The sequence below is a fragment of the Artemia sp. Qi Xiang Cuo genome, chromosome 12, assembly GCF_049724085.1.
Source record: "Artemia sp. Qi Xiang Cuo chromosome 12, ASM4972408v1, whole genome shotgun sequence".
NCBI classification, from domain to species: Eukaryota; Metazoa; Arthropoda; class Branchiopoda; order Anostraca; family Artemiidae; genus Artemia; species Artemia sp. Qi Xiang Cuo.
Window position 1 is genome coordinate 50,187,277 of NC_142805.1, and position 26,724 is coordinate 50,214,000.

The 26,724-nt window shown below is 35.9% G+C and overlaps 1 protein-coding gene across 1 annotated transcript in view; it reads left to right on the forward strand.

Moving 5' to 3' along the window:
* The first annotated feature begins 5,799 nt into the window (after positions 1–5,799).
* The window catches only part of LOC148946229 (titin-like), a 77,712-nt gene continuing 56,787 nt past the window's right edge, over positions 5,800–26,724 (forward strand). The window contains exons 1-2 of the mRNA XM_089097639.1: positions 5,800–6,128; positions 24,641–24,686. Coding sequence (XP_088953765.1) covers positions 5,927–6,128; positions 24,641–24,686 — 248 coding nt within the window. The 5' untranslated portion in view covers positions 5,800–5,926. The remainder of the gene's footprint in view (positions 6,129–24,640; positions 24,687–26,724) is intronic.

Here is a 26,724-nt window from a genome sequence, read left to right on the forward strand (position 1 = left end):
AGTAAAACCACGCAATACTAAAATTTACTTCTCAAATAATAAGCCCCAGGAGTCAAAAATCCGTGAAAATCTAAGAAAACCACATCTGAATACCCTAAACATCTAATTAAATATTCTAATTTATGATTTCAGGCACGTAAAACCACAAAATACTAAAGTTAACTTCTCAAATAATAAACCCCAGGAGTCAACACACACACGAAAACCTAAAAAACCTAGGTCTGAAAATCCCCAAACAGCCAATTAAATATTCTAATTCATTATTTCAGGCACGTCAAATACGAAATACTAAAGTTAACTTCTCAAATAATAAATCCCAGGAACCTAATGCCCACGAAAATCTAAAAAACTAGGTCTGAAAACCCAAACAGCTAATTAACTATTCTAATTCATGATTTCAGGCACGTGAAACCACAAAATACTAAAGTTAACTTCTCAAATAATAAACCCCAGGAGTCAAACACACACGAAAATCTAAAAAACCTAGGTCTGAAAATTCCCAAACAGCCAATTAAATATTCTAATTCATGATTTCAGGCAAGTCAAACTATGAAATACTAAAGTTAACTTCTCAAATAATAAATCCAAGGAACCTAACACCCACGAAAATCTAAAAAACTAGGTCTGAAAACCCAAACAGCTAATTAACTATTCTAATCCATGATTTCAGGCACGTCAAATCCCGAAATACTAAAGTTAACTTCTCAAATAATAAACCCCGGGAACCAAACACGCACGAAAATCTAAAAAAAACGTAGGTCTGAAAACCCAACTTGGACTTGCAAACACCAACCCGGACATGCAAACAAAAAGAATCAGACATGTAACAGAGAAAGACAGGCACTTTAGACATTCAGACCAACAAAGACAAATTCTTCGACTTGCAAACATCAGCCCAGGCCTTCCCCTTGAGGTAGATCCCGTTTATTTTCGATTCTGAGTATTTTTGGTTTTCCCTCCAAAATTAAACCCCCCCTCTCCTCCCCTGCCCTCAGAAATGGGGGAACGAAGGGCCGCTGAGCCTTCCCCTTGAGTCAGATTCCCGTTTATTTTCAATTCTGAGTATTTTTGGTTTTCCCTCCAAAATTTACCCCCTCCCTCTCCTGCCCCTCAGAAATGGAGGAACGAAGGACCTCTGAGCCTTGCCCATGAGACTGATCCCGTTTATTTTTTATTCTGAGCATTTTTGGTTTTCCCTCTGAAATTGACTCCCCTCCCCCCTGCCCTCAGAAATGTGGGAACGAAGGGCCTCTGAGCCTTCCCCTTGAGGCAGATCTTGTTTATTTTTCATTCTGAGTATTTTTGGTTTTCCCTCCAAAATTGACCTCCCCCTCCCCTGCCCTCAGAAATGGGGGAACGAAGGGACTCTGAGCCTTCCCCTTGAGGCAGATCCCGTTTATTTTCGATTCTGAGTATTTTAGGTTTCCCCTCCAAATTTGACTCCCCCTCCCCCCTGCCCTCAGAAATGGAGGAAGGAGGGGCCTCTCTCTGAGCCTTGCCCTTGAGGCAGATCCCATTTATTTTCGATTCTGAGCATTTTTGGTTTTCCCTCCAAAATTTACCCTCCCCCCCTCCCCTGCCCTCAGAAATGGGGGAAAGAAGGGCCTCTGAGCCTTCCCCTTGAGGCAGATCCCATTTATTTTCAATTCTGAGTATTTTTGATTTTCCCTCCAAAATTGACACATTGGAGAGGTAAATCTAGGTCAACTCACAATGTCATTCCATCACCGTTAGCCATTTTCATAGACTGATGTTGTTTCAAATTTATAACAAATTACATGAGTTAACAACCCCTTCGGGGTTACCTTAACTGTTAATTAGTTTAATCCTTTTTTTATCAACCTTCATCCAATCCAATCACTAATTAGAATCATTCACACTTCTATTATTCAAAACATTAATTAATATCGTTCATAGTGTCCAATTTGCGAATCCCTTTTTGCAAAATGTCAAATACTCACTCTCTTTGAAAAACTAAACCAGACTATATCCACTAAACCAGACTATACCCACCAAACCAGTCCTTGCTATAGCTTCCATAGAATTCCATATGCCATGTGAGGGAGCTCTGAATCTCTTTGAAAAGGTGCAGAGCTTCTATAGAAATGTTTACCTATAGGACCGGTAGAGATGTCTTGCTATAGGACCGGTAGAAGTATAAGGTAACATACTACTGATGTATACAGACATTTTCATGGGGGATTTTTTCTGGTAGTAGGGGGGGGCCGGAGGTTAGGTGGGAGGTTATTTCCATAGAGGATGTTTTCATGGGGGAAGGGACACTGCTATGAAGAGGGTACCGGATTTCCCAGCATTATTAAAAAAACAATCAGAAATTAAATTTAAAAAAATTAATTTTTTAACTGAAAGTAAGGAGCAACATCAAAACTTAAAATGAACAGAAATTATTACGTAAATGATTGGGTTTGCCCCCTTGTCAATATCTCGCTCTTTAAGCCAAAGATTTTCTAGTACTTTCATAAGAGCTATTTATTCTAATTAACGACCTTTGTTATTAAGGGGTCATTTTTAAAGATTTGGAATTAAATTTAAACTTTAGCGTAAAGAGCGAGGTATTGACTAGGGGGTGAAACCCCTAATATAGGCTACGTATTAGAAATATATTAATATAGAAGATCGTTGCGTAAGTTAGTTCGTAAGTTACGTATATTTATTACTAATAAAAACGTTCGTAAATAAAATTAAACAACTTACGAGAAAGCCATTAAACCGATTAAAAGTAAAATTAATATGAAAATTTTGTTTTAATTATTCATGTACGGTGAGCCAAAATCAAACCTGCATTAATTCAAAAACGTTCAAAAATTAAATAAAAAAACAAGTTTTTTTAACTGAAAGTAAGGAGCGACATTAAAACTTAAAACGAGCAGAAATCATTCCGTATATGAAAGGCATTATCCCCTCGTCAACGCCTCGCTCTTTACGCTAAAGTTAGATTCTTTCTCACAACTCTATTTTTTAAAACAATAAAAGCTTTATCGTAAAGAGCGAGGCGTTGAGGAGGGGACAGTCCTTTCATATACAGAGTAATTTATGTTCGTTTTAAGTTTTAATGCTGCTCCTTATTTTCAGTAGAAAAAACTGTTTTTTTTGCTAAAATGCAGCAAAGCATCTTTTGATGTAGCTCAGTCGAAATTCTTGAATATAAATGTTATTCTCCTTTGGTCTTTTCCTGTTCCTAGTTTTGTAAGTAAGGAGCGACTCGGCTCAATTGTAACCAAAACAATAGCTGCAAAAACCTGAATTTTGACAACAATACATACGTCAAAAGAATTGGATTTTCGCGCTGATTCCAAATATTTAAGATTGGGTAACATTAAGATTAATATTACTCAATTAAACTTAATTGGGTAACATAAATTTAATGTTACCGATCAAAAGCTGATTTTGCTGATTTGCTTGATTTTCAAAAAAGAAGAGAAACACCCCCTCCCCCTCAAAAAGTCAAGGAATCTTATTGAAAATCTGACCATCAGATTTAGCCTATTATAGAACCCTACTGTAGAGGTTTCGAGCTCCCATCTACCAAAAACGTGGAATTTTGTATTTTCTGGGGTATTTGCAGGGTGGATAGAATTTTTCGTAGCGGTTTTTTAGGGAGAAAGATTTTACGTAGGAAGATCTTTCTATGTAAGAATTTTCGTGGAGGGTGAAATTTTCCATTAAAGAGGAGGTGGATTTCCCGGGACTATTTCAAAAACAATCAAAAATTAAATAAATTAAAGAAGCCGTTTTTACTGAAAGTAAGGAGCAACAAAAAAAACTTAAAACGAATAGAAATTATACCGTATTTGAATGGAGCTGTCCCTTCCTCATTACCCCTCCCCCTATTTGCGCTAAAGGGATTTTATGCTTTGGGGGATTTTCACGCTGAGAACCTTTGAGAAGTTTTTGTAGGTGAACTTTCCAAGAGAAATTTTATGCTGGGTAAATTTGCCAGAATTCTTATACGAGATTCTTTTTACTTCTTTTACTTTATCTTTCCCTACTAAACCTTTCATGAAAGGATGTTCCGGGGAAATTTTCAGTGGGATTAGAACTGTCCGAAGGATTTTTCCGCGGGGAAAATTTTCTCCGGGAGAAATTCTCCATGGGGGAAATCCGCGAAAGAAGTTCTCCATGAGAGAATTTTCCGCCGGAGTAACTTTCCACCTGGAGCAGGAGGATTTCCGGGAAAAATATTCAATGGAGGAGGGATTTTGAGCAAGATTTTAAAAACGATCACAGATGAAAGTCTTTTCAAATGAAATGTATGCTAAGTATAATTTTTCTGGCGGAATCGTCCGTAAGGAATTTTCCGCGGAAATTTTAACCGAGGATGGAATCATTCAGTGAATTTTCCGGTGGGAGGAGGGCATTTACGTTGTAGGAACTTTGCTTCGACGAATTGTCAATGGAGGGAAGGAACTTACAATAGAGGGGAGCCGAATTCCCTGGTATTATTTGAAAATCCATCAGAAATTAAATAAAGAACATGGTTACTTAGCTCAAAGTAAGGAGCAACACTAAAAATTAAAACGAGCAGAAATTTTTCCGTATATGAGGGACTTTCCACCTGGAGTAGGAGGATTTCCGGGGAAAATGTTCAATTGAGGAGGGATTTTGAGCTAGATTTGAAAAACGATCACAGATGAAAGTCTTTTCAAATGAAATGTATGCTAAGTATAATTTTTCTGGCGGAATCGTCCGCAAGGAATTTTCCGCGGGAATTTTTACTGAGGATGGAATCATTCAGTGAATTTTCCGGTGGGAGGAGGGCATTTACGTTGTAGGAACTTTGCTTGGAAGAATTGTCTATGGAGGGAAGGAACTTACAATAGAGGAGAGCCGAATTCCCTGGTATTATTTGAAAATCCATCAGAAATTGAATAAAGAACAAGGTTTCTTAGCTCAAAGTAAGGAGCAACATTAAAACTTAAGACGAGTGGAAATTACCCCGTATATGAGGGACTTTTTCACCTCCTCAATACTTCGCTCTTTACGCTAAAGTGCGAATTTGTGTCCCAATTTTTAAGAACGACTCCTGAAACATAATAGCCATTTAATTAGAAAAAGAAGCTATTTTAAAAAGTTCTAATAAACTTTAGTGTAAAGAGTAAGGTCTTGAGGAGAGGCAACTTCCCTCATATGCGGAATAATTTCTGTTCGCTTTAAGTTTAATGTTGCTCCTTACTTTTAGTTGGAAAAACGTGTGTTTTTTTATTTAATTAGCATTAAGAAGAGGGTATTCTCTCCATGTAGTTTCACCTCCACCCCTTAGTAAATTTCCAGACCTTATCCAAGACTGATGTTTTCCAGAATATATTGCCTGAATTGACTCACGTGTTTTAAAAGAAAGTAAAAAATCAAATTAGATCCTTATTGTAGCAATTGGTGAATATTTTAGTTTATTCCTACCAAAGAAACGCACTTTTAGAAACTAGAAGAAGAAAATCAGTGGTATAGGGCTTAAGAGGTTCTGAACCCTTCTTTAAATTTTGAAGTCATCATTTTCTAACAGGTTCAAGTCTTTTTTTTAGTAGTTGACTACCCGATTTATTCTCGTTGATATCCCATTTCCCTTACGAAACATAATTCTGACTACGTCTATAATAGATTGTCATTTAAAATTTATTATAAAAGTTATCATGACATTTAATAAGTTTCATGAGTCAGCCGTAGCAGAATTAAATTTTGGACTTGCATCTTGTCATTTTGACCCGCAGCACGAGGGAATCTTTGCGTAGGTGAGTTCCTCTTGAAGAGTCTGCCAGTAGGCTCGCATGCTCCGTCTCATCTTGCATTCTCGCCGCAAAGAGAAGAACGTAGTGGCTAAGAAGCATTCGTCGGGGGAACCAAACGTGCCTTAAAAACTGTGCCTTTTATCGTGTCAATTCTGTTTATTGTTGTGGATTAGTTCGAGAACATGCAAAGGAACCAGGGGCTTGTCCCCGTTGGTGGAACAATGCAACAACAGCAAACATTAATGAGTCAACAGCGTACTGTTGAACAAAGGTCTACATCCTCGTCCACGACGATTCGCGAAAGTCATACACGCGCCTCTGAAACGCACGTTTCTCAACAAAGCTTCGCATCACAGCAACAAAGTACAATCACATCACAAAGAGGTAAATCCTATACAGCCTAATATGTTCGGATATTTTAGTCTAAATTAGTCCTAGCCTAATCCTAAATGGGCCTATTTAACTAAATTTTTGAGATTTTTTTACTTCAAAACTAACCAAGAATGATTGGTAAATATTTACCAAATCATATTATTGACTTACGAATAAAGTGAATTTACCACTCGATGCCCTTTTTTATGCTCTTTCCAAATATAATACTCATTTTTGTCGGAAATGAATTTTAACCCCACCTCTATATATACCAAGTCAGGGTATTATTGACTTAAGAATAAAGTAAACATATCACTCGATGCCTTTTTTATGCTATTTACGAATATAATAATCATTATTGTTGCAAATGAATTTTACCTCCACACCTATGTGGGGTTTGGGTAAAGTTTATTTCTAATGCAAATGAGAGGTAAGTTTAAACTTTACCACCACCTCCACCCCACCCCCCATATGGGCAAATATAGGCCATACCCTGAATTGGTATATATAGGGGTGGGGATGAAATTCATTTGCGACAAAAATGATTATTATATTCGTATACTATATTCGTAGATTATTATATTCGTATAACAGTACGTGCCATTGTTAAATAGCATAAAAAAAAGGCATCGAGTAGGCCAATAATATGAATTGCGAAATATTTACCGAAACGTAAACGACTTGGGTTGTTTTTGGTTGTTTTTTTGTTTTTTTTTGTGAGGAGAGATCCTCCGGACCATCTATTATCTTATTGTATCCTATATTTTATGCAGAACATTCGTCCAAATATCTCCGCACAACTTAGACGCTCTATGGTTTTTTTTTATACAGAAATTTAATTTGAAAATAAAATAATTTCTGAGACCACGCTGGCTAAACGTGACAAATGAGAAAAAGACACTAGTAAAAAAGAAAAATGAGGATATATCCAACCACCAAAATAAAAATATTTAATTTGTTTTAATTGTACGGTGAGCCAAAATCAAAACCTGCATTAATTCAAAAACGTTCAAAAATTGAATAAAAAAACAAGTTTTTTAACTGAAAGTAAGGAACGACGTTAAAACTTAAAACGAACAGAAACTATTCCGTATATGAAAGGGGCTGTCCCCTACTCAACGCCTCGCTCTTTACGCTTAAGTTTGACTTTCTCACAGCTCTATTATTTTAAAACAGTAAAAAACTTTAGCGTAAAGAGCGAGGCATTGAGGAGGGGACAGCCCCTTTCATATACGGAATAGTTTCTGTTCGTTTTAAGTTTTAACGTCGTTCCTTACTTTCAGTTAAAAAAATGTTTTTTTTTATTTAATATTATATAGGGAAGATGCTTAAGAAACTAGTCAAACGGGTTTCTTTCATTAGAGAATTGGACTGCAAACCATGGTTTTTCACTGCGTTTACAATATTTAAACTTTTGTTTTTTGGGGTATGGGGAAAAAAGGGTGCCTAGGTTAGGTTACGTATTTAATATATGCTAGGCCTTTCCCCCACCCCCCTGATTTGCAAATATATAGCCGAAATTCGTTTCTTAATTATTATATTTTCATCCTATTTTGTCTTATTTCATTAGCATTAATGAAACTTCAGTTATCGCGTGTTTACCGCTCTCATAACCAGTACTTTTTTTTTGTAAAGTTTTCTGTTCCAATGTTTCATCTATCGTGTCAATGGATCAATGTCAATCGATTCTATGAATAATTAAGAAAAGGAAAAATGATCTTTAAGGTATATCAATTATTTGCAGACATGTTCTATATGCTCTCCTGTGAAACTTTAGCACATCAATAAGTACTTTATCAAGATACAGGTTTGTCAAAATCAACTATGGAACGGACATTTTAATACATATAGTCAAGTCATGGCATCTGACTCATTCCAGTTGGAGGTCGGACCAAATTTGGTCTCTATACAAAAGCCGGTTTCACTTGTGCCCCAAGATATAAATCTATATTTGGCTATCAGATATGGCCAAATATTCTTTAATCTTGCAGCACTTCCTAAAGTATGAGTCATCCGGCTAAGAAAAGAAAAAATCTAATTTTTGTATTTTTTTTTTAAGAACAAATACTCATTTTTTGAACTTGCTTTGCAAATTCAGCAAGAAAGTTTCATGGGAAATTAACTTGTAATATGATACTTTTCATAAAAGTATATCGTTTTGTTGGCTTTGTGGCAGATCCTTGTCGACTCGGCACCTTAATTCAGTCTCTTAAACGACGGGATTGAAAAGCAAACCTGTGTTTCCACTTTTCTTTTCAAGCAATCTGTGAAACCTTGGCGGTTTCTGGTAGAAAATCGGTAGATGGCTCTCAGGGTCTGGTAGAATTTTTAGTTGGACTGTTTGCAGTTTGTATTATGTTTTCGAGCGCTTTGTGAATAAGTACCGTATTTCGACAGCTGGTTCCGGAAAAAAAAGACCTAAATGACCACTGACAACAGCCATTTAAAAAACAAATATGAACCACAAACCAAAATTTGACGATTTATGTAGATTTTTGTATCTTCTTTTTTGTTGGTAGACGGATTGGGCTTTCGGTAGATCTCCTGAAAACTGCTTAAAGGAGAAAAGCTGCAGCGAATACCAATGCTGTATCCAGGGCGGTTAAGGGGTTTGACCCCCCCCCCCCGAAATTCTTGTCCGACTCGTAAAAATGTAAGAAAAATGAATATAAACAAATATTTGATGTCTTTTTATTTTTTCTTTGTAACTCCCCCCTGAAAAAATATCCTTTTTCAAAACACCCTCGAAAAAAAATCCTGGCTAATATTCTTTCCATGTAGAAAGAGCTCTCATCTATACATTTATAGATAGATAGATAAGTGTATTAAAGCCAAAAATACGGCCATGAACACAAAAAGAGCACAAACATAATAAACTTACATCAGCGATCATCATAAGAAGAACAAATATAATGAACTTGCATCAGCCATCATCAACAAATACTTAAATGAAACATATACTTAAAAACAAGTTTTTTACGACTGAAATCAAGGAACAGCAATAAAACTTAACTAACACTTAACTTAAAACTAAAACTTAAAACTTAAGTTAAAACTAAAACTTAATCCATATATGTGGGAGAGAGGTGCTGCCCCTGCGTCGGCCCTCTCTCTTTACACTAAAATTTGACTGCTCAAACACAAGAGCCGTTGAATTTTAATGAAAAATGTATAGCGAGAACATTAAGACAGCCCCCCCCCCCAATTTTTCTAACTACCGGCTGGAAAAATTGCGTTTTTTAATTTAATCTTAGCTCAACACTTTAGTAACAAAAGAGAAATGCAATGCAATTCCTCATTCAATACTCTTTGCAAATGTATTAATCATTACCGTTTTTTTTTATAAAGAACAATAAATAAGAAATTATATTTGAAATGACGTCACCTTGGCTCGTAATTGCACCCACTTATGAATTAACTTGGAATTAGACGTAAGAGGTACTCCAGTGGCAAATGAGGATCCTAAACTGCTCTCACTTCTTTACTCTATATCTCCTGATTATAGGGTAGCATTTTGCATTTTCTTTATTCTTGTTATGCATACTTATTTTTTGCATAAAGAAACTCGAGCTAAAAAAAGGCTTGAGGCTGCTTAAATAGTAAATATGCTATTTCCTGGTCATTTTGCAAGATTTATTAATTTTATACATTAATGACACTTAAGTCGGACACTTAAGTCGAAGTAGGGGGCTAAAAAGCGCAAAAAGAGCTGATTTTTTTGAACTTCTGAACTTCGATTTTATAGGAACTTCGGAATTAAACCCTAAAAATGTGTAAAATGCAAATGACAATTTCCAGTCATTTTAGGGTTTTATTCACTCATCTATGGTAATAAATGTTATTTTTAAGTTGAATGGAATTATTCATTTTAAGTTCTGTCTGTTTTAAGTTTCAGTTATTCATACATAGTTATTTCAACTTGTTTTAACTTTCTTACATGATTTTATTTCTAGGGGTTTTAGGTTTCAAGATCGCTCTTAAGTTCTTTTTTAAAACTTTCTGAAGACGTTTACTGAATTAATACAAGCAAAAACGATTAAAACCCCTAAAAAAATCACCTTACATAAATAGGGCTCTGGTGTACAATTACCCCTTATACGTACTAGGAAATATTTGCCTACTTGAAACAAAAAGAAATTAGAAACTTCTAAGCGTTTAAGTATTATACTTATTGGTCCAATTCACTTTTTGGTCCAAATATCTCTAATTCTTGAGGGTTTCTTTGATCAACCATCTTTTTTGTGAGGGCGGGGGGGAGGGGGGTAGTGGTCCTCAGTGACTCAAGTAAATGTCCCATACAAGTTTGGCTCTTTTAACGCCAAAATCGTCTTTTTGTGGGTCAGACGGGTATAAAATGACTGTGCACTGCTATGTAAGCTCTTTTCTAGCTTAAAAAAGAAACTCGATCTGTAAATTTCCGCTCGAATAATCTATCCCTGATTATTACGACAAAAAAGACACTGTTGCATTTCGAGTATGAACTCCCTACTCTGATTTTCATGGAGACTTATTCTCTTCTCCAGGGGTATTTTCTCCCAGTTTCTTAGGCCAAACGTGTTTTTGTTTGTGCTTTTGTTTGGTTTCTTCAATCCTGATAAAACTTGTGCATTGGAATCTGCGTGGGACAACACATGTTTGACTGTATATTTTACCTGAGTCTCGATAATTCGATTTGAATAACACTGGGATGCGGATCACTCATTGCGACCCTCTCAAATTAGGTCATTCTTAGTGACCCCTACCCATATTAATGTGGTATATAAGCGTATACGCTTTGGAAAGATGACGATGATCTGAAAATCTTGGTTATCTTTAATACAAAATTACAAAAGAAAAACTGGAAAAGTAAATACGGGAAAAATGAGCGTGAGTAAATGGCTTATCGTCGAATGGACAAACCCCAGCAGAATAGAATTATGCAAAAAAAAAATCCAAGTCAGATAAAAAATAACAAGGGAATGACAGGGAAATTTCTGTATCTATTCAAGACCTTCTTTTTGCATAGAAAAAGATATTCTGATATACGAAAAAAAACTACGTAAAGGTCCAATATTAAGGATAAAAATCGAAAAAAATAAAACTGACTTAAGGATTATAAGACCAATGATACCCAGCTAACCACAGGAACAAGTCCAAACTAGGTATAAAAATTAGGAGCTTAAAAGTATAGGTCTACTAGAGAAGATCAAATTTAAAACTTCTGTAAATTATCTTTTGACTTTCATCGGTCTAATTTGAGATTTAGGCCTGCCTTTTGATTAACTGTTGTTCGAATTTCATGGGACGCGAAAATCCTGATTCGTGGTTCACGTATTTTTGTGAATAACCACATCGAGGAGCTGTGGTAGCGAATTTTAATAGTTTCGTCAAAAAATTTTTTAATTTATTTGTGTAATATAGCCAAAATCAGCTTCGGAAACTCAAAAGGTGTTCAGTTATACGGCATTAATTTTAGAAAGTGGACAAACAGAAAATCGTATTCGGGTTCTCTGAGGGTTAATAACGACCAGCTGTTCATACAGGGGAGGTTTTTTTTAAGGCATTCAATGAAACAATTTTTACGTCTAGAGCTGTCACGTCCAGCTATATCTGTCAGAAGAAAAAGAAGACATAACATCAGCTTTCCCATTTCATAACGCATTCGAGAGGAAAGACTTTCAGATTTGGCGATATACGAAAAAACAAGACGTTTTATCGGCAGAACAAAACCCTTTCTTTTAATTTCTAAACCCCCAATCCTTATTTTTTAGGCTTGTTCCAACCAGGGAGGGAAAAAGATCTATTTTATAAAGGACACCCTAGACGGTCAATCATTTTGATCAAAAGCTTCCGTCAATCGATTGATTAAAGCATGATTGATCATCTAGGAACCTGTTTGGCGCTTGAGTCAAGCGTTGACGGTGATTGACAGAAAGTTTGAATGAATCAATCGGTTCCTAAACGGTCAATCATGCTTTAATCAATTGATTGATGGAAGCTTTTGATCAAAATGATCGACCGTCTAGGGTGTCCTTAACACATTCCCTGCAGAATAGTTCGTTCAAAATACATTAGATTTAAGTGTTGGGGGCTTCTATTTTCTTAATGAAGCGTTTTATTTGAACCTTTCAGTTACGGAATTTATGCTAGATGTACAAAGCCCAACGATATATGCTATGTTACATACATGACACACGATACAACGATACATGACAAAGCCCAACGATACATGCTTATTGTTGTGAGTATCGCTGGTTAATTCTTTTGGTTTTAGATGTCATCAGATTAGAGTGAAAATTAGCGTTACAGAGTACTTTCTCAAAATTGTCTTAAATCAGAAGAGAAGATGTAATGTCCACTGACTTTGTCATTTGACTCATTAGGGAGTGGCGAGTCCCTTTGGCTCTATTCCACCTTGGACGAATGTCTGGAACCAAGGCCGTATCCGGGGGTTATGGGTTTTTAACCTCCCACCCCCGAAATTTTTTCCGACTCGTAAAACCGTAACAAAAATGCATATACAATTTTATTAATGTGTTTTTTAATTTTTTTGGAACCCCCCCCCCCCTCCCCCACGAAAAAAATCCTGGATACGGCCCTGTAGGGAACCCTCCCCTGGCTCACATGTCATTTACTTTTACGCAATTTCTGCTTACAATTACAATTAAAAATAAATATTTTCCTTTATCAAACAGTTCGTGGTAACGAACTGTAATTAAGGAGCGACCCGGCTCAATGGTAACCGAAACTAAAAAAGACTGAATTTTGATACCAATAGATACACCAAAAGAATCAGATTTTAATGCTGATGTCAAATATATAAGTTTCATCATGGTTAGTCTTACACATCAAAAGTTACGCGCCTGAGAATATTTGGCTTATTTTAAAAAAAGGGGGAAAGACCAAGGTTATAGAACCTTAATGAAATCCCACCATCATATTCAGCGTATCAGAGAACCCTACTGTAGAGGTTTCAAGCTCCTATATGCAAAACTGTGGAATTTTGTATTTTTTGCCAGAAGAAAGATCACAGATGCGCGTTTTTTTTTTTTTTTTTTTTTTTTTTTTTTTTTTTTTCAGGGGTGATCGTATCGACCCATTGGCCCTAGAATATCGTAGGAGGCTCATTGGAACGGAAATTATAAGTTCTAGTGCCCTTTTTAAGTGACCAAAAAAAATGGAGGGTAACTAGGCCCCCTCCCACGCTCATTTTTTCCCAAAGTCACCCAATCAAAATTTTGAGATAGCCATTTAGTTTAGCATGGTCGACAATATGATAACTATGTCTTTTAGGATGACTTAATCCCCCGAAGTCCCCGGGGGGAGGACTGAAAGTTATGAACTTTACCCACTGTTAACAAATCGAATTGGTTATTGGGAAGTATACAGACGTTTTCAGGGGGGATTTTTTCTGGTAGCTGGGGGGGGGAGGTCGGGGGTTATGCGGGAGGATCTTTTCATGAAGGTTTTCACGGGGGAAGGGACATTTCTATGAAGGGGGCGCCGGATTTCCCATCATTATTAAAGAAAAAGATCAGAAATTAAATTAAAAAAAAACAAGTTTATCAACTGAAAGTAAGGAGAAACATCAAAACTTAATACAAACAGAAATTATTCCGTATATGATTGGGTTCACCCCCTAGTCAAAACGTCGGTCTTTAAGCCAAAGATTTTTTAGTACTTTCACATGAGCTATTTATTCTAATTAATGGTCTTTGTGATTAAGAAGTCATTTTTAAAGAATTGGAACAAAATTCAAACTTTAGCTTAAAGAGCAAGGTATTGACTAGGGGGAGAACCCCCTAATATACGTATTAAAAATATATGAATACGGAACTTCTATATGTAAACTAATTCGTAAATTACGTATATTTATTACTAATAAAAACGTTGCTAAATAAAACTAAACAACTTCCGAGGAAGTTATTTAACCAAATAAAAGTACAATTAATATGAAAATTTTGTTTTAATTATGCATGTATGGTGAGCCAAAATCAAAACCTGCATTAATTCAAAAATGTTCAAAAATTAAATAAAAAAACACAGTTTTTTTTAACTGAAAGTAAGGAATGAAGTTAAAACTTAAAACGAACAGAAATGATTCCGTATATGAAAGGGGCTATCCCCTCCTGAACGCCTCACTCTTTACGCTAAAGTTTGACTTTCTCACAACTCTACTTTTTTAAACAATAAAAAACTGTAGCGTAAAGAGCGAGGCGTTAAGGAGGGGATAGCCCCTTTCATATACGGAATAGTTTCCGTTCGTTTTAACGTCGTTCCTTACTTTCAGTTAAAAATAAATGTTTTTTTTTATTTAATTTGCATAAAGAAACAAAGGCTACCATTATTGTACATCATGATGGCGAAATTTGTCAAAATAGCGAAAAATAATCAGTATAAAATAGCGAGTTAGGAAAAAAGACATTGTTGAATCCATGATGAGATTCTTAGGGGTATAGGTCCAAATCCTTATTACCATCTAGGCTATAGAAAAACGGCTCATTCACACTGAAGTATTACTAATACCGAGATTTAGCTAGCGCTGAATTGAGCCAATCAGATGTTTCATAGATTTTTCTGATTGGCTCAAATTAGCGCCTGCTGCTTCTTGGTATTAGTAAAGTCTCAATGTAAGTAAGCCGAAACCGCATTGCACTCGTCAATCGAACTTGCTGATTTTAGGGAAGGAGGTAGGGATTTTAGCTATACCGTTTGGACAAAAAGGTATATCACCCAATGAGTTTCTGTAGGCGAGACACTTGACCAGATCGAAAAACATTCGGATTCTTATGTGGACTTAAGCGTAAATGAGGATAAAATCTTGACTTTCATTTTCAGTCTTATAATTAGCAGAGTATTCATATTTAACAATTCCTTTGTCTGTAGATGAATACATATTCACCAAGATTTTCGCTTTCACTTTGAAGCAACGGTATATGTCTTGAGTTTGTTTTATTTATATACAACACGAAAATGGATAGTCAGTTTTGTTTGTAGATTTGTGTTTTGTAATAACCTTTATTTTTTGCATAATCACGTTGATTTGAAATTCTGAAAGTTATAAAGTTAATAATTCCTTGACAAAAAGTATAAAAAAGCTTTTTACTAAGAATTTATGAGCAAAAAAGGGCTGCCTTAGGCTATAGGCGTACGTTTAAATCCAAGCTGAAATATTCTGAAAGGTGACAGAGTTTTTGTTTTATAGTACTTTTTATTGATTATAAAATAGCTAGGGCTAAATTAATAGGCAGAACATAGGCACGTTTTATAAACTCAAATGTAAATGTTTCCCACTTTTGAAAAAGTGGTTATTTTCTCGTCGGTTCAATATAAGCAATAGTAAAAAAAAAAGGAAAAACAAAACTACGTACAACTATCATTTTTATTTAGGTTTTTCTAACTAGCTTTAGTGATTTGCCAGGTAACGCTAGATGACGCCAACGAGACAATAGGGCCGTTTTTTTCACTCGTCAAAGATCTTACATCTTTTGTCAGAAAAAGCTTAAACGTGAAATCTTTGAACTAAGATCTTAAATCTTTGGTCGTTTTTGTGCAAACGGCTTTCATCATTCTGCTCTGATCAGCGGTCTGAGAGCGACGATGAGTATATACTCAAAGTTCTCTCGTTATTTTATAATTGGCAGAAGGATAGCATCTTTCACACTTCTTGCTAACCCCAGTTGAGCTGAAAGATCTTAGAACAGATGAGTTGAAAAAACGATAACCTTTGCAGAAAGACGCAAGATCTTAGTGCTAAAAAAACGGCAGTGTTGAGTGTCGCTCACTCATCAGTAAAGACCCATTCACAATGAGATTTTATTTATACCAAGGTATAGCTAGCGCTAATTTGAGCAAATCAGATTTCTCATCGAATTTTCTTATTGACCGAAAAATAATAATAATAATAATGCCGATTGGCTCTAATTAGCACTTGCTAAATCTGGGTATTAGTAAAATCTCATTGTGAATCTGTTAGAAAATATGCTAGAAATGAGTGCTTTTAGGCCAGCTATTTGGATGTTTGGAATTTATAATTGTTATAGGGTATGGTACTTCGACAGATTCTTTTCTGTGGGGAGAATTCAGCTGGAGATTCTGGTGAAAAATTAGGGCACGTTTGTGTCTAATTCTGTTATTCTGTAAAAGGGCCAAGAAAGGCCTTATCAAATTGATGGCTGTTATATGACAAAAATAAAATTCGAAACAATTGGCCATTCTCCAAGTTCTTCACTTTGAAAGTCTCAAGTTAATGGGAGTTTGCGAAATAAGGGCTTGTCAATGCGTCAAAATATTAATAATTTATTTTAGGCTTTGGGAAATCTATGCCTCCTCCTCTGTAACTCCCCTGATACGTGATCTTTCGCTGATTCTCTGATTCGTAAGTTGCAAGCTTGTGCTTGAGGTTTGAATCAAGTAAAAAAAGAGGTAAAGGATACGGCATTAGACCAACCGGCGTTGCTGATCTCCGTTTCAAGGCTCTTCAGCTAGGAAGTGCTATGGGGGGTTGGGGGCCAGCCATCGTGTGCTTTCTCACACTCTACCTGTTTGCCTTGCTCAAACTTCTCCAGGTACTTATTTAGAGCTGGGTCGACTCTGGCTGAGCTTACAGTCGCATCCCTGACCCCCGTCTCACACCAAATAACTGTTCACGTCAGGAATCGAACCCTCATCCTTCGGACAAGTGCTCTGCGATAATTTGGTTTCGCGATGGATTGCTTCGGTCCTAGCGATTTTCTGAGAATTTCACATGTAGCTTTTTTTAGCTTTAGTGGAGCCGGCTTGCGAAAAGGAAAATCATTGTGGGGTTTTAAAGGATTTTGTATAGAGTGTGAAAATCGGAACTACAAATTTCGGGCATTGCGCATCCAATCAGATTCGGAAGAACCAAGCTCTATAATCTAATTCTTTATATAGCTAGAGGATTTATTCCTCCTACAGACCTAAACAGAAAAAAGAACAAACATAAATTATTCATAATTTATCAAATTTTTTGGCCTAACGTGAGCACTTCTTTAATAGCTTAGGACCCCTCAAGGGATCAAAATTTACCAAATTCGGAATTAGATGCATTATACTAACACAGTTTGACGTCAGGCTTATAAGGTTGCATTATTTAAATTTTTTAATGTTGAAAAAACTTTTGGGCGTGGATTAGCAGTGGCCAACCTATTCTGTACTGAGGATAACATGAGACCAATTCATGAAAACATCGAAACATCCATAGATCAGCACGGTGAAAGGATATACAATAATGTAGTTTAACTTATTATGTACATTGCATACAACACATAACAATAGAAAATTATGCACATCGTTCGGTAATAATAGGTGCACGTAACCAAATATAAGGGATGGGCATTAGATGACCTCTTTTAGTGAATTGGGATGTGTTGGGGGGGAAAACAACAACAACTGAATCTTCATGAGAATCACAGTATATAAATATTAGACAGTATGATCGCCCCTATCTCACCCATTATAAAAACCCGGACCGAGGTGCGAGTGCTCCGGAGAACGTAAAAACATACGCGACATTAGATCTTTTAACGGGTAGACGAGTCAGATTTCTCTTGAACGCGAAACTTGGCTTCAACGTTGGAACTCTAAATTTTAAAGAAACTAATTTTAAATTAATTTATTCCAATACATATATGGAAATCGGTAATTAGTAGTGCAATGTTATTATTAGATGTTTTTAGGAATTAAAAATAGGTTTCGAAGTGTCAAGTTGGTTTCAAAGGCATTTTGAGAAACTTTCTGCCAAAGTGCGGGTACCAAGGTAGCTGGACCGGGAGTGGCAGATCAAATGTGACGAGCTGTTTGTACGTGCTAATGAAAGAGTATGTGGGAGGAGCTGTTTGTTCGCACCGAGAATGAAGAGCCAGAAATCATCTGCGATGAACTTACTGCTAATTGTCTTTATACAGTGATGAGAATGGATGGTGTTATCTGGAACAATGGGGATTACTTGCTTTATCTATCCCCCTCCCCTTGCGCACCTATATGCAGTATTTTTCCACGGAAGCTTAAAAAAAGTTTTGAGACGCTTTTTAAAATTTGATTTGGCGAATTTATGATGCGTTTTGGTCCTCAAAAAGGGGGGGGGGCAGAGTCTCTCTACTTTTGCGGTTGAAAACCAAGAATCTACATGGAAAGCTTAAAGTCTGCTAATATTAAAAAAACTTAACTATTTCTTGCCAAAAATGATTTCTTTCATCCCTTCTCCCTGAGAGATTTGTACAAACTTTCCCATGGACAAAATATCTGCAGGCAACCTAGGACGGGAAGTAAAACAGTGGAGAAGTTTGGATTTAGTTCGCTAAAATTTGGTAGACTTATGTATTTTTCTAGAAAGATAATACAAATACGAAGTAGACTAATAATAAACACAAAAATAATAAATAGTAGATAGTAAATACAAAGTAATGATAGTAATTGATTCGCATTTTCTTTTGAGAAGTTTCAATTAAACTAGACATTAATATCATTTTCCGTTTTCACTTTTTTCTTCTGTCACTTCTATCTTGATGAACGATCACGAACACAACTTTTTTAAGTGGGTGGAATCGAGAAGTACACAACCAAAATGCGAATTAAGTGTAAATTATAATAAAATAGTGAGGAAAAACATAAAAGATGTTTAAATTTGTTAGGTTGGTGGCCGAACACCCCACGTCTCCATTTATGATGTTGATGCTCTATTACAACATGTTGGGTAGCACGAGAACACGCCAAGGGCCTCATGTGGCCAGCAGCTTATCTGTGACTGGTTTATATTGAGATTTCATTATTAAATTAGTTCATTAGGTTTGCAAAGTCAGGCATGTTACAACACAAACTTTTCGCAACAAATTGTAGATATGAATTTGCAAACAGGTGTAATATAGGGAATTCCCCCACAGTGATTAGAGCGACCTTTCTCGGAAAAACTGTAGAATAATAACGAATATCAGTTTTTAGGAGGGTTTCGCCCACCCTCCTTTAGGAAAGATGCACCATCTAATGGTCAGACCTGCATTACCTATAGATTATTATACCTATAGATTATTGCGTTAGACTATAGCAGGTCTAACGCAGGTCAGACCTGCGTTACAGGTAACTGCGTTACCTGCGTTACCTAATAGATTATTTTATAGCTCGGCTTTAAGATTTAATATGCTGATTATTACTACTTTTATGGAAATTTTAAAAAGTAAATATCCTCTGCTATCCATAAAAATTAAACATTCTTACTATAATATGTCTTAGTGATATGATAGGCTGTATTTTCGTCTGGCAAGCCATGGGGTTGCATTTAGTTATACGCTGTAGGTCCCTTGGCTGCTCCCTCAAATACTTCGTTGTGTGGTTGTTTCTGCCGTCCCAATTGCTTCTAGTAATTCTTATTAGCAATTTTCTGGTAGTTTGTAGAAATAGACCTGGTAATTACCACAGATATGTTACTAATAATCTGTGGAATTGTGTTAATAGGGGGGGGGAATGAAAAGGGACTGTCAGATATAATAGATTACAAAAGCTGCATAACAACCTCAAAACAACTACAAAAAAGCAATAAAGCTTTTGAACACAAATGCTGTCCAGAGTTATTTCATAAATGAAAATAATTGAAAATTTTAGCTTTTTTCCTTGGAATTGTTGCCATTTGCGTCCAAAATCTTTTAACAACTTTCTCAAACAACGTTTCAAATTGTTAGCGAATTTCAAAAACAGATATTATCAACAATTTTTGGTTAGTTTGCAAAAATACAAGTAAAAATGTTAGTAAAAATTGCTCGCGTTAGGACAATAGGAACTTTCCTATAGCGCTACAGTTTACACTGGAAATTTCAGTCTCCTCACTGGTAGTCAAGAATATTTAATTCTTGGTTTTAAAGCCTACACATTCACCTCTTTTTCACATAATTTTCCCAGTGACAGGAAAATCATTATTAAGTAGATCCTCGTACCCTATATACGTTTCGTCCTATCTATTACCATGTGTCCAAGGGGGTGTCCACTTTCTGCCACCTGAGAACACCATGTGTATCTACCAGTTCTACCATGCTTGGCACACTTGGCACAATTCCACCACGCTTGGAACGTGGCACCTGACGTACATGATTTTTTAAAGTGGAAGCCCCTTATATGTGTATACTGCTTCCTCTCAGGATTCTGTAATTTTTGTGTCATTCCACTTCAAAGGAATGCTGCTGTGCGAAGTCAAGCGTTACGCGTCTGGGAAGTCTCCTGATTAATTATTAGAAAAGATCCCGAATAAAATAAAATTCTATACATTATATGTACAAGTTAGAAAAACGGAGAGGGAGGGCTCAACTGTTTGTGGATCAGACTGTCGTAAATCAGTGAGACGAATAGAGAAATAGGATGCCTCTTTCCTGCAAAAACAAAGGAATATAAAGCGACACCACCAAATTCGGAATAAATTCGAACCACCTTTTTTCTACTGTATGGACTGTGGGTCTTTTTTCGCTTTTTCCTCCTTTAACCTTTTACCTACCTTTTGCTGCTATTAGATTTTTGAGTTGATATACTTTAAGTATAAATTAAAATTTAGCCCAAATGTAACCTGTTCATAACTGGAAAAAATTAAAAATTATTTGCATGGTCGAAGATCTTGTTGTGTGACTAGTTTTTCAGATAGCAATCTCGCCTATTGGATAACCAAATTTGGCAACAGTTGGATTAGCCTTTTACAGAGATATAATACCCATTTATGTAAATGCTTTTGGCATCAAATAAGTCGTGACGCTTGGGATTTGGCTCTAAAATGTGAACCGATAATTTCCTTTTTAGGTTCATAACTTTTCTCTTATGTCAAACGGCTATAAAAACCCTGTTTCTGATTCACTGTTTTTCTTGAGACGTTTTTGGGAGACCATTTAGGGTAAATCAGATTGAAGTTTCATCTGTTTTATTAATGAATGGCCCATAGTCATCTCAGGCTGATAAGGATTACAGACTACAATAAGTTTTTGGCAAGAAAAGATCCATTTGCCATCTAGGTTTTATGCTACTAATTGCTAATATTTACTATAGGCAGGGACGGATCCAGGATTTTTTTAGGGGGGGGGAAAAATAGGTTGATCCGATAAACTTGCTTTAGGAGCAAGTTTAATTTACACAAACTTGCGTTAATTAAGTAAATTACACTACTTTAGACTACATTAGGGGGGGCGTCCCCCTGGATCCGCCACTGACTATAGGTGAGACTTCATTCATAACTACATGATATAAAATATTGAATCAGTGCCAAGGAAAGTCGTTCTTGGTATATAATATCAAAGATTAGCAGCTAATATTACAGCTTTGGAACAGTTTGAATTATCTGCAATATGAACATCATGCTTTTTTGGACTTTCTGTTGAGTGAGCAATATCTAGACCCATTCCTGAAGATTAAAATCCCATTCTATGATCACAATCACTCAAATGTTGCATACTTTTCAAAGTGCATTTAGAAAAAACTAGCTACGTTTAGATCTTCCTTGAAAAAAGGTTCTCATGCCTCTCCCCCTCCCCCTAGAATGGATCTGATTGCACTTGTGCTTACACTTATATTGTAATATATTTTATGGTTGTATTTTAAAAAAGAACTTGTTTGCTTTTAATTTATTTGTTGACAGGGCGGTGGATTACGCAGTCTAAACCTCGAAAAATCCAAACTAAGTCCCAAAATCAAACGTTTCTTTCTAAAAAGCTACAAAAAAAGGTATTTTGAACACAATTGCCGATAATACGGAGCTTGAATAGCGCTTTTTTATAACACCGAGCAGCTTAAAAAGTATCTAACTCCCGTTCCTTCGCCCATTAAAATCTCTTGCGTGTGTCACGACAAAAACAAGCCCAACCCACGGAAGAGGGGTACCTATTTGGCACCGACATATCAGGAATATTGTACACAAAAACTTTGAACCACGTGTTAGAAAACAACCGATCTTATTGGATTTTGATCGTTCTTACATACATTGGACTTGTGCCTGACCCTAAAATGGTTTTGGAAATGCGATCGCCTTGGAGAGCAACTGAGCATGCGTTCATGATTCTTAGATGCCAGAAAGCTATATTTAGTTTGTCTCTCTTGGCCCAGCATCTCCTATGGAAACATGGTGAGAAACTACCTACTGGCAAAGAACATTCAAGATTATTGTTTCCTCCATCACATTCTTTTCATCCCAAATTAATAAGTTTGAACAAGAAACTAGGTCTTTTATTAATTAATCATAAATAGGGAATGTGTCTGTGATGTCTGTGTGTAATTAGTTTCAGAATCATTATTTGGAAACGATTTTTCAGTTAAGAAATTGCCAAAACTGTGGAATAACAAGGAGCGACCAACTGCTTTTCTATTAATTAAACGTAGATTGCCAATTCTCATTAGCAGGGTCTGGAAATTTGCTTCGTCTTTCCTGACATCAAAGGATTTTCGTAGCAAAATTAGTATTCTTCAAAACACTTCAAACAAGTATAAAATGTAATGAAAGCTATTGAACTAAAGTCCTCCATAGCTATTTCTTAAATGAAGAAATTTGAAAGTTTTAGTTGTTTCTTCTTCGAATTTGTTAAGCTTTGCACCGAAAACCCCTCATCCATCCCTCCCAAAGATATTAAGAGTGATTCTGATTCCGACACTAAAGCCCTTGATCTACTTGAGTTTTCCTAGGACCAACTATATGATGTATTATGTAATTTCTTTTAGATCTTGTGTAATTGCGCCCTTCTCAGAAAGCCAATGCTGAATTGATCGCCTGTAACAAGGCTCTTTAAGAGGGGAGTCAGATGGGAAATTTTCTGAATTCGAGATATGTAATTGGCGTAAATGTAGGACATATGAAAATGTATAAATATTTTCTGTTCCAAAAGTGATCTGAGGATTGTATAATGTCAACGAACGTGTCAACGCATTGTCAACGAACGTGGCAATATATATATATATATATATATATATATATATATATATATATATATATATATATATATATATATATATATATATATATATATATATATATATATATATATATATATATATATATATTGATGCTGCAAGGTAAACATGTATTAAAGAACTTATTGTTGGAAAATAGTTCTGTATTTGTTAAGCAAAATCATTATTATCTTCTGGATTTTCGAAATATTTCCAAAGCTTTCCTTGGTGTATATGCCAAAAAACCTGACTAGTTTTATTCTTTCTTCTTTGAAAGAGACCTTTTCATTATTAAACGAGACAAACTGTTGTAAATCTTGCTGAAACCAAGCCATTTTCAGTATCTGTTCCTATTCGTTAACGCCGGATTCAATGCAAGGCTTTTACATTATTTTTAGTTACGAGACTCCAGTTGACTATTTTTTTTTCCCAAATTAAGCTAGTTATTATAGCTAAAAATAACAGCGACTAAGGATAAATTTAAAACATATACGTCGATTTTTATCGCCATAAATCAAACTGTAGTTATGCTGAACTCAACTATGTGTTTACTGGTAGTTTATTTGAATCCATACCAGTACACATTTCGGTGGGTGTTGGTGGCTGGGCTGGGTACAAATTCACCTCTAAGTTAGGCCTGACGGAATCCCCCGGGAATAGTTATTATTTCAAATATACGTTTGGAAATGCATTGTATTCGTGCGTTTCATTGTCTTTTTTTTAAATAGACCCACCCTCCCTCCCTAAGGCTAGGACATATGGCATGTGTGGCTCCAGGTAGTAAATACTGTGGTAAAAATCCGTCTAACAGCGTAGCTTAATCGAGGAAGAATAGAAACTTCCTTATCCAAAAGATAAGTCTTACCCGATAAATTTTTAAATTTAGACATAACTTGACCTCTCCAGATCTGGGTTTGTTCTTTCCAGGCCAAATTTTACCCCATATTTTCTTGTGGTCTCTCCAACAGCTTTAAGTATGCACATATTTATAATTATATTCGTGACTATGATTATGTCATTTTTTTTTTTTTACATCCCTCGTTATCCATACAATACAAATTATGTACAGCTAAACTTGGCTTAACTCTACCTTCTCTGAGATTTTTTATTGTTCAACCATTTTTAGTTGTTTGTTAGGAAATGTTGTTGCTCCTTTCGGGACTTTTGAATTTACGCCAATGATTTCCTCTTATACTGCTCTACAGATTATGTAACCAACATCCTTTCGCAGTTGAAATTGAATTGCCTAACTCCAAAGATTTGACGACAAGGAGTAGAATTTGTTCCTTTACCACCCCCCTCTTGGTAAGAAGTGCCACTTCGACCTTATAAGATGCATGCACACTAATGACTCATCCATACCAGAGCACACAGATGAATTCAAGCACACAGATATATAGGCTACTAGAAGAGGCTTAGCAGACCAAATATTTACAAAAAGAAGGAAAAATTTCAATCTTAGTCAAAAAAATAGTCTTAGGAAAAAATTGTTGAGGCTTCCCCCGCCCGTTCTTCCCCAAAAAATATGTTTGCTCTTAGGCGTTTGTTCTGTCTTTGTTAAGTTGTCAAGACCTTTCTTTAGTTAGTTAGCTGTATTGTATCAAATATTTTTTCTCTTCTAGTTCAAGGCATGCTGGTGCAGCCCCAACAGCAAACACAACACATGATGTAAGTTTGTTTTTCATTTACAGTTTTTTTTCGTTTTTTTCTTGTGCGTGACTGTATTTATTCACTTATTCAAACTTTTATTCCCTATTAAAATGGTATTACATCTTCGGTCGTTTTTCAGAATGCACATAAATTTTACTAGATATAAACGCGATCCTATCATATATTTTTGAAAATAAGCTGATGTTATTACCAGTAACAAATTTTTTCAACTTCGGGCTGGCATATTTAGCTTCATTGAATAAATAATAATAGTTGAATGTAATAATAGTTGAATCGTTTGTCATTCGTATAGGCTACTCTTCACAAGCAAAACATTTTTTTAAATTTTGACCTACTTACAGATTCCTCTATCGCAGAACGTTAAACATGTGACTTGGGGATTTTTGGCGATGTTTCTAAGCGAGTTTAAAAAATATAGGTTGAAGCACTATAATCTTCAACCACTTCATGTGTATCCTTAAAGTATGATGAGTTGATGACCAAAACTAACTAGTAAACATGCACGTTTGCAGGAATTTATTCCGGTTTGAACGGTCAGCAAATTTGTCAAAGGAGCAAAAGAACAAATCAAAACAAGTGAATCATCTAAAAAACGGAAGCATGCTTCAGATCTGGCACGCATACTCCATGAACCCAAATTCGCTTTGGGTGAATCCACAACGTTCCCCAAGATAAATTCTGTATTCTTGCTCGACATGGATTGAATCCAAGTCGTCCATATTTATAGAAGCCTATGATTTATAGAATTAACCTGATTTATGTTCTGCTTCAACATCGTAGAGCTGTTCATCATCGAGGATAACCCCAGGTCAATTCATTGGCCCCAAAACCACACTTATTGGACAACTAGGGTTTTGGTCACTTTTTCAAAGGATCGGCTGTCCAAGGATCAGTGACCTGAATAAGCGCGGATCAAAACTTCAGGACAAACATAGCAGACGAGGTGTATCAGTTGGAACGCTCGAGATAACTAGTGGAATGAAAAAGAAAGCACGTACAAGATCGAAGGCCTGCGATTGGTTAACCTGAATGCGGGGTTGTCGATATGGAAAAAGAGAGATTACAGTAGGCTAAGTTATGTCCAGGCTGTATACAATTGAAAAAGTGATGGCATAGGCCTAAAATGTACTTCTTCTGAAACATAGTTTCACTAAATTTTTATAAGTAGTTAGCACTAGCCCACAAGCTTATTTGCCTAGTAAAAAGCACAAAAGTCCGACCTGTATAATCAAGTGCCAGAAGAAAATAATAAGAGAAAAAAACTTCTATAGCCACAATTAAAGGTTTTTGATGTTTCTTCTGTACCTTTTGTTGCCTATAATATTAACAAAGAAATAAATTATAAAACTGGTGACACTTGGTCATCCTATCTAGGAGGTTAAATGAGCTAAGAGATCTTAAACCTGAGTCAGATTACTTTCAGGATTAATCTAACCTAATTCTCGTAGCTGGGCAGATGAGGATAGGTGTCAGATAAGTCGGATTACTAGTTCGCTGGCTTGTGGAAACCTAAGCATTTGATATCTAGAATGGACTATAAGTTTGCGTTTTAGATAAAAAAAAAGTTTTTTTTCAGCGAGAGGATGAGTCGTGATTAAAGCGTATATGGGAAATATTTTTTTCTATATTGTTCTGCCCGCTCAGCCGTGCCCCCCTTTTTGCGCTAAAGATTGACAAATACTTCCCTGGTGACAGTTAAAAAGCTATGCAAATATAGCCAGTTGGTATCGCGAGTGTTTCATAGTCCTCATTGCTTTTCAAAACATATGAACTGAAGGAAATGTTGTTTAAGGCCCATGTCAACAAATCAGCCCTTTCCTTTTCGAAGCATTGCGACTTTAAAAAAATATATATATAAACTGCTTATCACAATGCTTTTGTATTAGATCCGTTATCTACAAAGCATGGGGAAAATAATTGTTTTAAATTAAATTTATGTTCTTTTTAATATCAGAATCCAGTTAACCTTAAATGTTGGGAGGAGCTGACCCCCTCAGTCTCTCCTTCTTTAACCTAAAATTTCACTTACGTATAA